Raw genomic sequence first — 19,103 nt, 5'->3', positions numbered from 1 at the left:
GGATGAATTAAGCACCAAAGAAGATTAAGTTAAAACAGTGATTTATTCAAATAGATAATGCTGCTAACCAAAACTTAAAAGCAGTGTGAAGTTACATACACTTGCCCTACGAAGGACTCAATGGAGGTCCGAAACTCATCTGAAAAGATATGTGAAACATACTGATACTGGTAACATCTGAAGAACAATAATATTTTTTAAATCTTCATGTCCTAACTTCCTTACTTAAATGCACAGTATTATTGATTCATTTAAACCAAAAGCAACAAACTCAATCTGATTCAAGCAAAAATCTGACCACTACTCAATCTCCTCCCCACTCTCAAACAAAATTATGAATTAGCCATTGTACATTTTATTCTGTCTTCTCCCTATGCTGCAAAATGCTTCTAGCCTGCTGCTCTTGATATAAAACAAAGTCTGAGGATGAACACCTATTTTGGATTTTCTATGTCCTTATATATCAATACAAATGGAGATATTTCACCATTCTGTCTTCCCCCATATGGGTATTAATCATATTTTGTTATGTTACCTCCAACATCTAAAATAACAGTAACAGCATGAAGCAATAAAAGAGTGTGAGTGTGAGTCTAATTTCCCCTCCCCACACTCTATTATAGACTTCCCACTTCTCTTTAGACTTGTCTCACACCTCGGGCTAAATCTTTTCTCTGCAACCAAAATGCTTAATAATTAAGTGAAAGATATACCAATGTGATATAGCCACACAATGGAGTAACTATGAAAGTTATTTACTTGCTGACTTAGAAATTCATCCTATATTGTATAAAAATGTATATTATTTTTAAAACATATGTATATATGCACAAAGCAAAAAAGTATAGAATGGGTTTAGTAACTCATTAACAAATATTAATTGGGTACCTATTATGAGCTAGACACAGTTGTAAATACCCAGGTTACATAAATGAACAAAATGAAGTCCTTGCCTCCATGGAGTTTATATTCTAAGAAACACGAGAGAAAACAAAATAAGTTAATATACCATTTAAAGTTGAGTATATCAGAACTACAAAGAAAAGTAAAATGGCTAAGCGTGCTGAGGCCTAGTATTTTAGGAAGGTGGTCAAAGATGACTTCCCTTAAGAAGTAACATTTGAATGAACACCTGAATGCTGTTTGGGAGGGAACCATGACGTTATCTGTGGGTGAGAGTGGTGGCAGGTAGAGGAATATCATGTTTGAAGTTACTGAGGCAAAAGCATGCTTGGTATGTCCTAGGAAGGACAAGTCAGTATGACTGAACAGGAATTGGGAAGGAAGAGGGTGGTAAGAAATGAGGTCAGGAGGCATCCAGGGGCACATTAGGCCTTTGAAGGCCACAGTGGGAACTTTGGATTTTAAGTAGAAATGGGAAGTCACTAGAGAGTGTAGGGAGGGGAGATCAGATTCACATTTATCTACTAAAATATCAACAGTAGTTATCCCTGGGTAGAAAGATTTCAGACTTTTTCCCATTGTGTTTCTCTATATTCTCATTGTTTCTCCTGGTTTGTTGTTGTTGTTACTGTTTTGGGACAGGATCTTGCTGTATCGCCCAGGCTAGAGTGCAGTAGTGCAATCATGGCTCACTGCAGCCTCCACTTCCCAGGCTCAAGCAGTCCTCCTGCCTCAGCCCCTGAGTAGCTGAGACTACATGAGCAATACCAGTTCCCTAAACAAAAGTTCTTAAGAATCATTCAGGGCTTTTAATTATGGGAGAAAAATGGTTTCAATTAACTATATATTTTTTGGTCTGTTTCATTACATCATGCTCCCTTTTCAGGTAGATACTTCTGTAAGAGAAAGGGGGAAAAATGGTAACTATATTAATAGCTACTCAGCTCAAAGTGTGTGGTTAAAAACAGAACATTGTTTACATTTAAACCAAAACTGTATGTGAGAGGTTCCTATGTAAGCTGCTAACACTTTGGGCTTCCAAGGCATAACTAAATGAGATGAGACAGATTTCTATAAATTCAAAATAAGTAATACGATCAATAAAAAAGCAGATTTGAGTCTCTGCAGTCTATGTAACTCCAGAGTCAAAATCATACGTGTTTCTTGAAAACTAATGAGACCTAAGTTATCTATCATTAACTACCTGAAATAATATTTAAATTACTTTTTAACTCATATATTTGCTTAAAGTAAACCCAAAAACACCCTGATGCAAGTTTGCAAGTTTTTAGTACCTTTAATGATGCCCTCTGTGCTAATGTCCAAATTAAGATTAACTGAAGATATAAATACTAAGGCTTGACTTCTTAAAATCAACAGTCTACTGTTGATTTGTAAATGTGGCTGCTACCCATTTCAGATTATCAGTTTACTGTTGATTTTTAAGAAGTCAAGCCTTAGTTCTCCAATCTCTCTCTGCACTCAGACTCTCCTACCCTAGGTACCAAATGAGAGGCACTAATGGGTAACCTTCAGTTTTCTCTTTTGAAAAGTTATCTGAAATTGAAACAAAACCAAAATTTTCTTAATATTCCTTTTAACTATTTATCATTTATTAAATGCACAACCAACATTAAAGAAAAAAGCCTGTAATACTTTGTAGGTAGAAATAATATATTTTATTTCATCCCTGAAAAAAAAAACCCCAAAACAAAATGTCCACATCTAATAGGAGAGACTAAACAATTATTCCAAACTTCTACCTGGCAATGGCATATAATTAATTTCTTCACGTAAGGGTAGAGAGTACAGAGAAGAGAACAGAGATTTGGAAATCTGTCTTTCATGAAACAATATTTCACATATTTATTTTAATAAAATATTATAATTATTGCTACTACATGTGGTAGCATATTATAATAATGAACAATACAATATCTAAACTAAATTCTACACAGTCTAAATCTAGAAGCTAGCTGCACTTAAGCAGTTATTATAGAGAATAAATACTATGAAATATAGGGCACCATGTGGCAATTAGATTTGCTACAAGGGAAATTTAAATAAAAGTATAATTTGTTTTATACCAGAATTACCCAAGATTAGGGTTCCCTGTACTATATACAACTTTTTTCCTGAAAAGATAGTCAATCTTCATAGTTTATACTTTAAATGTTCTTAATTAAGTGGCCATTATATAAAATGAATATCTAATGTATCTGTTATACAAATTCAAAATTTCATAAAGGATACTCTTATATAATATAATGTTAACATTTTCCAAGCAATTTAATGCAGCACAAAAGTACCTTTATTATGTACATCTGGCTAAAGTCCTCAAGAATTCGTCTCCCAAATCCCTTCTTCCTGGACAAAAGCAAAATTAACCCAAATATAGAAATAATGTGCTTTCCTGATAGCATCACTCAAAGGGTTAAACTTTTAAAAGAACATTCATGTATGTGAAAAATCATGAATAATTTAGTTATTGTTACTCTCATCATAAAAATATATTTTATTCTTCAGAATATAAGAAAAATTTAAGTATGAGATTAGAGTTTACAACTATTTTAATGCTGTTATTAAATTGCCCCAATGTTTATGATAGGTAATGGACAGTGGCTGCTACCCATTTCAAGATTATACTCTTATAAGTGTAGTTTTTTAAAATATACAATAATTAACCTTCGGTTATTCTGAAGGATAGTGCAAATGAATACATTCTTTGGGTCATGATTTCAAAACATTACTTCCAACATTATATTTCCTTTCTCTGCTCATAATTGGAACAACAAAATATAGTACTAGAAATAAGCACATTTTCAAATAGCCTTAGTCTAACAGTTACATCATTGAGAACAAATGACAGAATGATTAAATATTCTCCACTTGTCCAAAAAACATGTTATATACTTAAATAAATATGTTATAGAAATGAATCCATGTTTTCAGAGTTTTCATTTCAGCTTGATCTCAAACACAAAAGATTTCTACAAAACTCACCTACCTGCTTATCACATCAACCAAATTACCAAATTCCCTTTAAGGACATAGTACAGCATTGAACAGACTAGCCTGAAAGCAAACAAATAACTTTAAAATTTTTATGTACAGAATTAGAGTTCCATTAATCCAGCATACTCCTTGAAAATGTGTAGAGCTTTTATTGTAAAGTATTACTCTGCCATAGGATATAAAGCTTTTCTGCCATAGGATAAAATCCACAGTGGATGGAGCAGCATAAGGTGATTTTCAACTGCTATCTGATACTGCCTGAGACATTCGTTCTTTTATTTGTGGTTACTGGCACCAAATTCCCACTAGTACCATTGGTGGTGTTGGTTGCTGAGCCATTCACAACAATATAGTCAACTTTGTTCTCCAGCTTCACCAATCGTTGCAAAATGTCATCCAGAAGGACAGCAATTGTTCTTTTCAGATCCGCTAGGGGAAAAAATCAGAATAAAATAAACATTAATAGAGCTCTTAATTTTTGTGTTTTTACAGTTTGAAGGAAAGAGGTGGACAACTACTGGGTCATCTAGAGAAAATGTACTAGAGAGAATGCACTCATACTACAAATAGGAAAAGCCTATTTTTTTTTTTAAGACAGTTTCCCTCTGTCACCCAGGCTGGAGTGCAGTGGCATGATCTCAGCTCACTGCAGCCTGCACCTCCTAGGTTCCAGTGATTCTCCTGCCTCAGCCTCCTGGGTAGCTGGGATTACAGGCTCCCGCCACCATGCCCAGCTAATTTTTGTATTTTTAGTGGAGATGGGGTTTTACCATGTTGGCCAGGCTGCTCTTGAACTCCTGACCTCAGGTGATCCACACTCCTCAGCCTCCCAAAGTGCTAGGATTACAGGTGTGAGCCACTGATCCTGGCCCTAATTTTTAAATCAACAGCATCATTTACAAAGAGTTTCCAAAAGGAATTTTGGAGTTGTAAATGTGGGGGAAACTCTCACTTTTCCAGTGCGATATAATAGATTTCAAAGTCTGGTTCAAAACGTTAGTCCTGCTGTGAGTAATTCATTTATCTTGAGTTTCTTAAGCAGTTTGTAAAAAATACCACAGACCTGTAATCCCAGCATTTTGGGAGGCCGAGGCAGACGGATCACAAGGTCAGGAGATTGAGACCATCCTGGCTAACATGGTGAAACCCCGTCTCTACTAAAAATATAAATAATTAGCCAGGCGTGGTCGCATGCGCCTGTGGTCCCAGCTACTTGGGAGGCTGAGGCAGGAGAATCCCTTGAACCTGGGAGGCAGAGCTTGCAGCGAGCCAAGATTGCGTCACTGCACTCCAGCCTGGGCGACACAGCGAGACTCCATCTCGAAAATATAAAAATAAAAAATAACACAGACTAAGCCGGTAAAGTTAAAAGCTAGCTAAGTAAGAGAGTCCATGAAATACAGAAATAGAGAACCTCTACAGGGATGGAGTTGTGAGGGAGCCTAGGGTCCAGTGCAAATGCCAGGGACCTGTTCAGTGCAGTAGGACACTAGCAGTAGTTCTGACTTAAAGTTCCTACAGAAAAAAGGTGGGGAAGACAGTATCTTCTAACCTCTTTGTAATGTTATGGAGTTTTAGTAAACTTTACTTGGCAAGAATAAAATTATGAGGCTTTTCTGCCTTAGAATTCTCTTTCTCAGGTTTCCCAAAATCATGTAGCATGTATTAGGTACTCAGTTAGTGACAACGGATACTGTTATTTTTGTTGATCATGTACCAAAAAATCAGCCCACGCCCTAATTCAGGATCACCAGGAGAGAAATCATCTAACAACTGATAAATGTGCTGATGGTTCTATCAGAAAACCACAAGCAACAAAAGAGAAAATAAATTGAACTTCATCAATTTTGTGGGAAAAAACCTGCTTTAAAGTTCAATATGGAACCAAAAAAGACCCGCATTGCCCAAGGACAATCTAAAGTCAAAAAAGGACAAAAGCTGGAGCGTCGCGCTACCCTGACTGCGAGAGACGAGAGCGGAGCGAGAGCGCCGAGCGAGAGAGCAAAACCAGCGCAATAGCTACTGGGTACCAAAACAGAGATATAGACCCAAGTGGAACAGAAATCAGATAGTCCTCGAAGAAATAATACGCACACATCTACAGCCCTCTGATCTTTGACAAAACCTGAGAGAAACAAGAAATAGGGGAAAAGGATTTCGCCTATTAATAAATGGTGCTGGGAAACCATTGGCTAGCCATAGTGGAGAGAGGCGAGAACTGGATCCTTGTTCCCCTTAGCTCCTCATTACGAAGATTCAATTCAGATGGATTAGAGAGCTTAAAATGTTTAGACCTAATACCATAAAAAACCCTAGCAAGAGCAATCTAGGTAGTACCATTCAGGAGGCATATGGCATGGGCAAGGACTTCATGCTAAAAACACCGAAAAAGCAACCGCGCAGCAAAGGCCAAAATTGACAAATGGGATCTAATTAAACTAAAGAGGCTTCGCAACAGCAAAGGAAACTACCATTCTAGAGTGAACAGGCAACCGAAGCCAGAGAGAGAGAGAGAGAAAAAAAAATTTTTGCAATTCTACTCATCTGACAAAGCGGCTAATTATTCCAGAACGTCTACATATAGAAGCTCAAACAACATATAACAGAAAAAATACAAACAACCCCATTCAAAAAGGGCAAACCACCTAATAAGAAAACAAACAAATATTCTCACAAGATATACATTACAGGCCCAACAGACACCATGAAAAATGCTGCATCATCAACTCGCCATCCAGAGATAATGCCAAATCATAAAACCCCACCAATTGAGATTATGCCATCTCACCACTCAGCTAGAATGGAGCAATCCAATTTAAAAAATGCCAGGAAACAACAGTGTTGTTGGAGAAGGATGTGGTTAGAAATATGGAACACTTTTACCACTGGTTTGGTGGGATTGTTAAACTATGTTCAAGTGCCATTATGGAAAACCAGTATGGCAATTCCTCCAAGGATGCCCAGAACTAGCGATGTACCATATGCACACCAGGCCCCTCCCACTACTGGTATAATACCCAAAGGATTATAAATTATTCTACCTACAAAGAACATGCACACGTATGTTTATTGTGCACCTATTCACCAATAGGCAAAGCGACTTGGAATCAACCCCCCAAATGTCCCATCTGTGACAGACTGGATTAAGAAACAGGTGGGCCACATATACAGCCATGGAATACCTATGCAGGCCATAAAAAAAAGGAATGAAGTTTGCCGTCCTTTGTAGGACATGGATGCAGCTGGAACGCTTCATTCTTAGCAAACTATCACCAAGAACAGAAAACCAAAACACCGGCCATGTTCTCACTCATAGGTGGGAACTGAACAATGAGATCACTTGGACCTCCCGGAAGGGGAACCATCCACACAACCCAGGCCTATCATGGGCGAAGGGGAGGGGGGGAGGGATTGCATTGGGGAGTTAACACATGATATAAATGATGAATGCATGGTGCTGACGAGTTGATGGTGCAGCACACCAAATGCGTGGCACAAATATACATATGTAATCAAAACCTGCAGCGTTATGCAGCATGTATACCCTAGAACTTAAAGTATAATAAAAAATAAATAAATAAATAAAAACTTTTGTGCATAAACGGACATTAATCAAGAAAATGAAAAGACAACCTATAGAAGGGGAAAAAACATTTGCAAACCATATACGTGATAAAGATCTACTATCCAGAATATATAAAGATCTCTTACAATTCGTGAACAAAAAGATCAATCAAGTTTTAAAATGGGCAAAGGACTTGAATAGACACTCTCAAAAGAAGATATGCAAATGGCCAATAAGTACATGAAAAGATGTTCAATATCACTGGCCACTATGGAAATATAAACCAAAACTCAATGAGATGCCATTTCACACTTACTAGGATAGCTGTCACCAAAGAAATGAAAAATAAGTGTTGGCAAGGATGCAGAGAAACTGAAACCCTCACACATTAGTGGTGGGAATATAAAATGGTGCAGATGCTGTAGAAGATAGTTTGTCAGTTCCTCAAAAACTTAAATATAAAATTGCCATATGACCCAGGAATTCCACTCCCAGGTATATACTCAAAAAAAAAAAAAAAAAAAAAAAAAAAAATCAAAAGCAAGGACTCAGAGCTCACAGGGATACTTACACACCAATGTTCATTTCAGGTTTATTCACAACAGTCAAAAGGTAGAAACAACTCAAGTGTCCATCAACAGATAAACAGATAAACAAAATGTGGTATATATGTAAACACAATGGAATATTATTCAGCCAGAAAAAGGAATGACATTCTGATACATGCTATAACACAGATGAACCTTGAAAACGTTATGGTAAGTGAAATAAGCCAGACACAAAACATCACATATTGTACAATTCCACTTATATAGAATATGTAGAATAGGTATATGTATACAAACAGAAAGTAGACTACAGGCTATCAAGGACCAGGGGAAGGAATAAAGATTTACTGCTCAGATGTTACAGATTTCTTGTTTGGAGTGGTACAAGTTTTGGAAAGATACAGTAGTGATGGCTGCACAACACTGTGAATATAATGAATATTGATGAACTGCATATTTTAAAACAATTTTTTTTTTTTTTGAGACAGAGTTAAATTCTTGTTGCCCAGGCTGGAGTGCAATGGCACGATCTTGGCTCATCACAACCTCCACCTCCCAGGTACAAGTGATTCTCCTGCCTCAGCCTCCTGAGCAGCTGGGATTACAGGCATGTGCCACCATGCCTGGCTAATTCTGTATTATTAGTAGAGGTGGGGTTTCTCCATGTTGGTCAGGCTGGCCTCAAACTCCCAACCTCAGGTAAGCTACCCACCTCGGCCTCCCAAAGTGCTGGGATTACAGAAGTGAGCCACTGTGCCCCGCCCCTGATTTTTTTTTTTTTTTTTTTTTTTGAGACGGAGTCTCACTCTGTCACCCAGGCTGGAGTGCACTGGAGCAATTTCGGATCACTGCAACCTCCACCTCCCAGGTTCAAGTGATTCTCCTGTCTCAGCCTCCTGAGTAGCTGGGATTACAGACGTGCGCCACCATGGTCAGCTAATTTTTGTATTTTTAGTAGAGACAGGGTTTCACCATGTTGGCCAGGCTGGTCTTTGATCTCAAACTCCTGACTTCAGGTGATCCGCCCACCTCGGCCTCCCAAAGTGTTGGGATTACAGGCGTGAGCCACTGCAGCCAGCCTTAAAAATTATTTTAATGGCAAATTTTATGTTATCAATATTTTACAACTGTTTAGAAGTGGGAAAAAAAAGGTATCAGAAAGGAGTAGTACTACGATAGCGGTTGTGATAGAGGGTGATAAAAAATACTTATAAAAATAGAAATGTAATATAAAGTGAGGGGGAAACTATTTGGAGCAAGTCTTATGCTAAAATGAGATTTACCAAGCAGTGCATCTCTGGCATCATTCATCATGAACACCTCAACATTCTAGTTTAAAGGGGATATACAAGAAAAACATTTACAAAAATCCTTCAGCAAGAAGTACCCAGGAATGAAATATCATGACATATACTTCTTTCAGATGGTACCAAAAAGAAATAAACATAGATATTTGTATATATAAAGAGGATTGGGCACGGCGGCTCACGCCTGTAATCCCAGCACTTTGGGCGGCCGAGGCAGGGTGGATCACTTGAGGTCAGGCATTCGAGACCAGCCTGGACACCATGGCCAACACGGTAAAACCCCATCTCCACTAAAATACAAAAAACTTAGCCCAGGCGTGGTGGCATATGTCTGTAGTCCCAGCTACTCTGGAGGCTGAAGCAGAAGAACTGCATGAACCTGGGAGGTGGAGGTTGCAGTGAGCTGAGATCGCGCCACTGCACTCCAGCCTGGGCAACAGAGCAAGACTTCATCTCAATAAAAGAAAAGAAAAAGCAGACATAAAAAAAAAAAATGTTAGCCAATTGTGAGCTTAGATGAAAGATATATGATGTTTACCATACAATTTTTAAATTTCTTCTGTAGAGCTGAAAATTTTCAAAATAAAACATTGGGAGAGGGGACATTTATTTATTAATACCTTTCAATCAAGAGTTGCAATAGTATTTGGTAAACAGGAGATAATCATATTTTTTAAAACTCTTCAGCAGTTAAGACTAAATCATAAATCCTGGATCTCCTTTTCCATGGCAATCACTCCTTTATAATACTAAAAGAAGTAGCAACCTAAAATGGGCAGGCAGGGGACAGTCTTAACACATTAATGAAATGAAGCTAAAGACCTTGGAGGTTTGACATTAAACTGAGGTGTGAGAATTATAAAGGTACAGTCTAATCACTTATTTCAGTCAGGGTTAGAAACTGGCAATTAAAGAAAAAGGATAAATGAGAAACAACTATATGATAACTTTACAATGTTCTAAATTATTATTAAATATAGAGCTTTTAAATTTTCTAAAATCGACTATTTTAATATTATAAAAAAAAGAGACGAAGAGATTATATCTGCCTTCCTCCATGATATAAAATCACTTAGTTGAATTTGGAGTTCTTTCAAATATACCAAATATCTTCCTTTCTCTACATTCACAATACAATTTTATGTTTACATGAGACGACATCTTTAAGGGAATTATATGCTTGTATTAATATTATATGTGCATCTATAATACTCTCCCCCATAAAGCTCCATCACTGAAGGTGCTAGCAGTAAGAACCCCTTCCCTATCTTAGACCTTGAACCCCTAAAAGCAACTTGGAAATAGAGATCCTGTCATATCTATCCTTTTAGGGTGCTTCATCACACAGTAGACACTCGACAAATGTTTGAAATGAACATTTGCTGAAGGTCTAATTCACATGTTTGGTAGGTAGCATCATCACTGAGATAGAAATGAAGGATCCAATTTAAAAAATAAACCACTTTAAGGTTGCTCTGTTTCTACTTTAACTTCCTTATTCTGGGAGAAGATCAAATAGTTTAAGAAGGGGAAAAAAATCACATAAAAACATAAACCTAGCCTGATTATTTCATAGCACACAAAAATCAAAAGAAGGGTATATGATGCTATTAAATATGCTAAAGATACTGGGTATAAAAAGATTCTAACTATGCTAAACATAATCAGTGATTGTAAGGCACAGCAGGAAGCCATTATCATCCCTTGAACTATGGAACAGAGGGAGAACGCAGTGATTTACCAGAGGCCAAGTCCAAGCTCACCTTGTGGAAAAACAGAACCAAAGCAGGCTGTCTGGCAGAAGGTAGCACTACAAAACAATCATGGGCTCTGCCAGAGACCCCACCTGAAGCAGAGAGGGAGGGGGAAAAATACCTTCCCTTCTTCCTGCTTTCCAAATTCCTTCCATACCTCCCACTGGCTGAACCCAGGCAGAAGCCAGCTGATTTGGGAACTTGGAAAATGCCACCTACTGGAATCACTCACTCTTCCTTGAGAAATAGAACAGAGAAAGGGTAAGGAATAAATCTGAGGGCCACCAGCCACATGACTGGCACAAACATAAGCACACAGGCTCTTGCAGACCCCCTACTTAAGTCATATGTCTCTTATCTTTTTTTTTTTTTTTTTTTTTTTTGAGACAGGGTCCTGCTCTACCGCCCAGGCTGGAGTGCAATAGCACAATCATGGCTCACTGCAGCCTTGACCTCCTGGATTCAAATGATTTCCTCCCACCTCAGCGCCCCCTCCCCACTCCCTGCCGAATAGCTGGGACTACAGGCACACACCACCATGCTGGGTTAATTTTTGTAGAGATAGGATTTCATCATGTTGCCTGGGCTATTCTCGAACTTCCGGGCTCGAGCAATCCATCCACCTCAGCCTCCCAAAGTGCTGGGAGTACAGGCGTGAGCCACCAGGCCTGGCCGTACTTTACCTTTTTATACCTAAATATTGTTTTCTGGTTTGTACTCTTAATGTCAGCTGTCTCAAATCTATTTAGTAGAGACGCAGGTCTAAATAGATAAACCTGTATGTACACACAAAAGGAATAAAACTGTTGCAAAATGCAAAATGACACAGAAGTGTTTAATATACATTGTACAAGTCAAAAACTTTTCCTTATTAATACTTTTCAAATTCAAATCAATACTTTGCCACCACTACATATTAGCTTAATGGTGCGAGCAAGAAAATTTAGAAATCACTTCTTTTCTTTTTTCGGATACAGGGTCTCACTGTCTCTGCCCAGGCTGGAGTGCTGTGGTGCAATCTCGGCTCATTGCAGCCTCAACCTCTGGGCTCAGGAGGTCCTCCCACCTCAGTCTACCAAGTAGCTGGGATTACAGGTGCCCACCACCACACTCAGCTAATTTTCTGTAGAGACAAGATTTTGCCATGTTGCCAGGCTGGTATCAAAGTCCTGAGCTCAAGTGATCCTCCCTCCTTGGCCTCCCAAAGTGCTAGGATTACAGGTATGAGTCACCACGCCCAGCCAGAAGTTGCTTCTTGGTTATCAAAGTGAGTTACCCAGTGTAAAGTTTTATTATGAAGCTACTAGCAGTAAAGAAAGAATGCTTCCAAAGAAATACAAACTAAATATCATAGCAAAGAGAACACTGTTAGGTAAAAGTGCTTTCAAAGACTTCATTAATTCTATGATTAAGTGTACATTCATTGTTTAATCTTTTGTATTTTTAATATAGCTACCTTCTCCCACTGGGTGCTTAATAAATTATGTCACTCAACAATTACTTTATTCCTTCTCTTCTTAAGATTGCAAGGCAGGGCCGGGCACAGTGGCTCACGCCTGTAATCCCAGCACTTTGGGAGGCCAAGGCAGGCAGATCACCTGAGGTTGGGAGTTTGAGATCAGTCTGACCAACATGGAGAAACCCTGTCCCTACTAAAAATACAAAATTAGCTGAGTGTGGTGACCCATGCCTGCAATCCCAGCTACTCAGGATGCTAAGGCAGAAGAATCACTTGAACCCGGGAGGTGGAGGTTGTCATGAGCCGAGATTGCGCCATTGTACTCCAGCCTGGGCAACAAGAGCGAAAACTCTGTCTCAAAAAAAAAAAAGACTGGCCGGGCGCGGCCGTGTCTCAAGGCTGTATCCCAGCACTTTGGGAGGGCCGAGGCGGGCGGATCACACGGTCAGGATGATCGGCCATCCTGGGTAACACAGTGAACCCCGTCTCTACTAAAAAATACAAATAAACTAGCGGGCGAGGTGGTGGGCACCTGTAGTACCAGTATCGGAGGAGGCTGAGGCAGGAGAATGGCGTGAACCCGGAGGCGGAGCTTGCAGTGAGCTGAGATCTGGCACTGCACTCCGCTTTGGGCGGGACAGAGCGAGACTCCTCTCAAAAAAAAAAAAAAAAAAAAAAACAGATTGCAAGGCGCAGTTTAGATCACATGAGTGAACTAAGATAAGTTCCATCACATTAAATACAAATACCGTTGTTCTGAAAATAAGCCCAATTTTTCCTAAGGAAATGCATAGATAATGGCTTGCCTTAAATGGATACAAATCACCATTTTTTTTTTTTTTTTTTTTTTCTTTTTTTTTTTTTTTTTTTTTTTTTTGTTTTTTTTTTTTTTTTTTTTTTTTTTAAGAACTATGCTGTTTTTTGTTTTTTGTTTTGTTTTGTTTTGAGACGGAGTCTCGCTCTGTCGGCCAGCTGGAGTGCATGTGGCCGGATCTCGCTACACTGCAAGCTCCGGCCTCCCGGGGTTTACGCCATACTCCTGCCTCAGCCTCCTGAGTAGCTGGGACTATAGGCGTCCGCCACCTCACCTGGCTGTTTTTTGTATTTTTTAGTATAGACGGCGGGTTTCCACCTGTTAGGCCCAAATCTTCCTGACCTCGTGTTCCCGGTCCGGTCTCGGGCCCTCCAAAGTCTGGGTTATCGCCTTGGAGACACCGCGCCATGCCAAAGGACGCATGCTTTAAAGTAGACTTACATAAAATCTATCTCATGAATTCTGAGATTGACCTTTCCTTAAGACATATCTGGAATACTAAAGACACGCATTGTACAGATTTTGGCTGTCGGGGTTTTTTCTTAATTGTTAATTAACTTTGTTTTGAGATAACTGTAGATTTACAAAGAGTTGTAAGAAATAATGAATACAAATTCCAATGCCCCTTGCCCAGTTTTTCCTACAATGGTAACATCTTGCAAAACTGTATACAAACTCACAAAGAAGCAATGCTGACATTGTAAAGAGTTAAGGATGCAGAGATAGTTTCTATCACCCTAGTCCCTATGTTGCCCCTTCTACGTAAACCCTTTCCCTTCCTTAATCTGTCTTATTTTTGGTTATGGTATGGGGTACAATGTTGATTTCATGAATACCTGAGACAGGCTTTGCGATCTTTTGGAATAAATCCACTTTGTGGCCGGACGTGGTGGCTCATACCTGTAATCCCAGCACCTTTGGAAGGGCCAAGGCGGGCCGGATCACTTGAGGGTCGGGTGCTTCAAGACCAGCTTGGCCAACATGGTGACCACTGTCTTTTCTAAAATACAAAAATTAGCCAGGCATGGTGGCAGGCACCTGTAACCAAGCTACTTGGAGACTGGCGGTGGGCGAGATTGCTTGACCTGGGAGAGGCAGAGGTTTCACTGACGCTGAATCATACCACTGCAGCCCCTGGGCAACAGGTGAACTCCACTCTCAAAAAAAAACAAAAAAAACAACACCCAACAACAAAAAAAACTTCGGTGTTTAATTCTTTTTATATGCTGCTGATATGTTTGCTTAATATTTTCTTAGAATGTTCACATCTATATTCGGGGAATTTTGATCTGTAGTTTTATTTTTTCTATGCTGGTATTTGCCTACTGGATGTACAAGATAAACTTAAACTAGCTTTATAAAATGAACTAGGAATTGCTCCTCCTTCTATTTTCTGGAAAAGACTGCATAAAATTATGCTAATTCTTCTTTAAACTGCAGAGAGAATTCTCCAGCAAAATCATCTGAGCCTAGAGATTTTTTTCTGGTGTGGGGGGGGAACTTTTAAATTACAAATTAAGTTTCTTCTCTTTTTTTTTTTTTCTTTTTGAGATAGGGTCTCCCTCTGTTACCCAGGCTGGAGTGCAGTGGCTCTATCTCTGCTCACTGCAACCTCTGCCTCTCAGGTTCAAGCAATTCTCCTGCCTCAGCCTCCTGAGTAGCTGGGATTACAGGTGCGCGACACAACGCTCGACTAATTTTTTTTGTTTTTAGTAGAGATGGGGTTTCGGCATGTTGGTAAAGCTGGTCTTGAACTCCTAACCTCGTGATCCGCCTCAGCCTCCCAAAATGCTGGGATTACAGGCGTGCCCAGGCAAATTTCCTTAACAGTTATAGGGCTATTCAAATTATCTATTTCATATTGGGTGGATTGTGGCAATTTGTTTTTTGAGAAACTGATTCATTTCATCCAAGTTATCAAATTTATGTGCACAGAGCTGTTCAGTGTTCCTTTATTATCCTTTTGATATCTGCAGGATCTGCCGTGATATTCATTTTTTCATTCCTGATGTTGGTAATTTATGTCTTTTTTCTTTTTCAGTCTTATGAGAAGTTTGTCCTTTTTTTTTTTTTTTGACCCTATTAAAAGGACAAGCTCTTTGTTTCATTGATTTTCTCTACTGTTTTTCTGTTTTCAGCTTCATTGATTTCTGCTTTTATCTTCACCATTTCCTTTTTTCTACTTGCTTTGGATTTAGTTTGCTTTTCTTTTTCTAGGTTCTCTAATAGCTTAGATTATGGATTTGAGACTTTTCCTCTTTTCTGATTTATGCACTTAGTGCATAAATCTAAATTTCCCTCTCAACACTGCTTTAGCTGTGTCCCACAATTTTTTATGTTGCATTTTCATTTGTATTCATTTCCCTTGAGATTTCCTCTTTGACTCATTATTTAGAAGTATGTTGTCCAGTTTCCAACTATTAGAGATTTTCCTATTATCTTTCCATTATTGATTTCTACACTGTGGTCAGAGAACATACTCAGTATGATTTCAATTCTTTAAAGTTTGTGAGGCTTGTTTTATGGCCCAGAACAAGGTCTACTTTGGTAAATATTCTATGGACTTTTTGTTTTTGTTTTTGTTTTCAGATAGGGTCTTGCTCTGTCACCTAGGCTGGAATGCAGTAGCATGCTCATGGCTCATTGCAGCCTCAACCTCCTGGGCTCAAGGGATCCTCCCACCTCAGTCTCCCTAGTTAAGAGCTCCTGTTCTCAAGCAATCTGCCCACCTTGGCCTCCCAAAGTGCTAGGGTTACAGGTGTAAGCCACCACACCCAGCCTTCACGGACGATTGACTGATTGACTGATTAACTGAAACAGTCTCACTGTCACCCAGGCTGGAGTGCAGTGGCACCATCTCAGCTCACTGCAACCTCTGCCTCCCAGTTCAAGCAATTCTCATACCTCAGCCTCCTGAGTAGCTGGGATTACAGGCATGCGCAACCACAATGAGCTAATTTTTGTATTTTTAGTAGAGATGGGGTTTCACCTTTTTGGCCAGGCTGGTCTTGAACTCCTGACTCCAAATGATCTTCCTGCCTCGGGCTCCCAAAGTGCTGGGATTACAGGCGTAAGTCACCACGCCTTGCCTCCATGGACTCTTGAAAAACGTGTATTCCACCATTGTTGGAATGTCATATATATGTAAATTGGATAAACAGAGCATTCTACATAAGTCAATATGTAAACTTTTTATGTACAAATTTTAAAACTTGTCTTTCTCTCATAGGTAAAGGCTGGTTGCTGGTCACTTCCCTTTTTTTTTTTTTTTTTTTTTTTTTTTTCCAAATTTTAATTACTATGTTATCTTGGCATGAAGTTCTTAGCATGGCTTTATCCTACTTGGGGTTTGCTCAGCTTCTTAAATCTGTCTTTTGCCAAATATGGAAATTTTACAGCCAGTATTTTTTTGGATTGCTTTTCCAGCTCTGCTCTCATTCTCCTCTCCTGAAATTCTAATGACACAAATGTTAGATTTTTAGTTATGGTCCCATAGGTTCTGGAAGCTCTATTCTTTTTATTTATTTTTGTCTGTTTTTCTCCCTGTTATTTGGATAGGTTAATTACACATTGTTCTATCTTCCAGTTTACTGATTCCTTCCTCTGTCCCCTCCATTCTGTTGTTGAGTCCATTTGCTGAACTTGTTACTTTAATTATATTTTTCACTTCTAACATTTCCATTTGGTTTTGTTTATATGTTCTATTTTCTCCTGAGACTATTTTTTTTTGAAGGTGTCTTTTTCATTTGCTTCAAATTCATTAAATGCTCATTGAAGAAATTTTATCATAGCAGCTTTAAAATCTTTTTCAGATAATTCTAATATGTCCTTGTCTTAGCTTATTCAGGTTGCCATCACAAAACACCATAGACTAGGTAATTAATAGAAATTGATTTCTCACAGTTCCGGAGGCTGGAAAGTACACTATCAAGGGGCCAGCAGATTTGGTATCTGCTGAGGGTCTGTTCCTCACAGATGGTGTCTTCTAGGTGGCCTGAGGTGGCAGAGGGGTGGAAGAGACAAGGCAGCTCTCTGAAGCCTCTGTTTAAAGGGCATTAATCCCATTCACAAGGGTAGAGTCCTCATGACAGGATCATCTCCCAAAGACTCCACCTTCTAATACCACCAGATTAGGTTTCAATATAGGAATTTTGGAGGGACACATACACTCAAACCATAGCAGTCACTGTCATTTTTCAATCAGTCTGAGATCTTCCTGGTTCTTAGTATAAGTGATTTGTGTTTGAAATTTGGACATTTTCATATTATGAGACTCTGGACCTTATTTAAACCTCCTGTTTTAGGTGGTTTTCTCTAACACCACTCTGGCGGGGGAGGGGTGCCAACTTGTTACTGCCAGGCAGAGGCAGAAGTCCAGGTGCCCCATTCAGCTTCCATGATACTCAAGGGTGGTGGGCTCCTCATTCCCGCTGGGTGGAGATGGGAGTTCCAGGTCCCCAAGTATTCTCCACTGACAGTGTGGTGGGGATGGTCTCATACTCACTGGGGACAATGAGGGTCCTGACTCTCTGCAGGCTTCCCCCGACATCATACCAGAGGGAAGAGAGATGAACAGTTCATTACTGCCATGTGGAGGTAAAGTCCTGGTTCTCCATGTGGTCTCTACCGGTCCCATGAGTACAGTGGAGATAGTTCTCACTCCTGGCTGGCAGGGGTGACGTTTCTGGCTCCTACTGCCTTCTCTAACACCTCCATGGCAGGAATGTTGTATGCCTCACTGTAACCCCACAAGGATAAAAGTCTAGGCTTACCACTTGGCCCTTGATCAGGTAGCTGGTAGTGTAGCAATAGTTTTTTTCTGTGATGTTTGGCTAGAGGAGAGCTGTTATTGTCTACAAGTTTTCTGACTTGCTAGGCTGCCTTTTCTTGGCTAGAGAGAACAGGCTTTTGTTGGGCCTTTTTATGTCTTCGTCTGTTGGCAGTATCTAGGTTGCTGACTTCTTTAGCTTCAACTCTGAAATACACACAGGGAACATACCACTGTGTCATTCCTGGTCTCCTGAGGTCCCTAGATTGTCTGACTTTTTCTCCTCCAGAGTCTTATATAAAATGTCCAAGGCTTTTAGTTGCATTTGGAAGGAAAGAACAGGGGAGAGATGGGTAACATAGATGAGGATGGATCTCCATTTTCCTGGAAGTCCCTGGTGTAAGAAATTTTTAAAACTGGTTTTCTTCAAACTATAAAAAATAATCTTCAATAGCCTGTTTCTGAAAATGCATATAACACTGTTTTACATTCATTACTTATATAATAAAGTATATATTTTTAAAATGAATCAAATAAATTTTAATCTTGCTCATTTTACTAAGGAAAATTTTTGCTGGGTTTGTGTGCAAGAACAATAATTTTTAAACTATTATTTTCTGAAGAACATTTAAATAGTAACATTAAATTATTCTCCAGGCTGGGAATGGTAGCGCATACCTGTAATCCCAGAACTTTGGGAGTCCGAAGCAGGATTGCTTGAGCCCAGGAGTTTGAGTTCAGCCTGGGCAACAGAGCAAGACCCCATCTCTTAAAAAAAAAAAAAAAAAAAAACCTGACTGTGTGTTGTGGTGCACACCTGTATTCCTGGCTTCTAGGGAGGCTGAAGCAGGAGGATCACTTGAGCCCAGGAGGTTGAGGCTGCAGTGAGCCATGATCGTGCCACTGCACTCCAGCCTGTGTGACAGGGCAAGACTTTATCAAAAATTATTCTCCTGGCCGGGCGCGGTGG

General features: G+C 39.4%; 1 protein-coding gene across 8 annotated transcripts in view; it reads right to left on the bottom strand.

The window, feature by feature from the left end:
* Window positions 1-2,563: 2,563 nt before the first annotated feature.
* The window catches only part of CCDC126 (coiled-coil domain containing 126), a 44,553-nt gene continuing 28,013 nt past the window's right edge, over window positions 2,564-19,103 (bottom strand). For 6 of the 8 annotated variants that reach the window (XR_001885668.1, XR_001885670.1, XR_001885669.1 and 3 more), the window contains one exon: window positions 2,564-4,347. Coding sequence is in view for 4 of the 8 variants with exons in the window: in XM_017872298.1 (XP_017727787.1) it covers window positions 4,163-4,347 (185 nt within the window). In the remaining 4 variants the exon portion in view is untranslated. The remainder of the gene's footprint in view (window positions 4,348-19,103) is intronic. The other 2 variants (XM_017872300.1, XM_017872301.1) reach the window with 2 other exon arrangements.

Source organism: Rhinopithecus bieti, unplaced genomic scaffold (genome assembly GCF_001698545.2).
Source record: "Rhinopithecus bieti isolate Rb0 unplaced genomic scaffold, ASM169854v2 scaffold_6710, whole genome shotgun sequence".
Taxonomy (NCBI): Eukaryota; Metazoa; Chordata; class Mammalia; order Primates; family Cercopithecidae; genus Rhinopithecus; species Rhinopithecus bieti.
The sequence above is the reverse complement of the archived record's forward strand: the minus strand, read 5'-3'. Positions and strand labels throughout refer to the sequence as shown.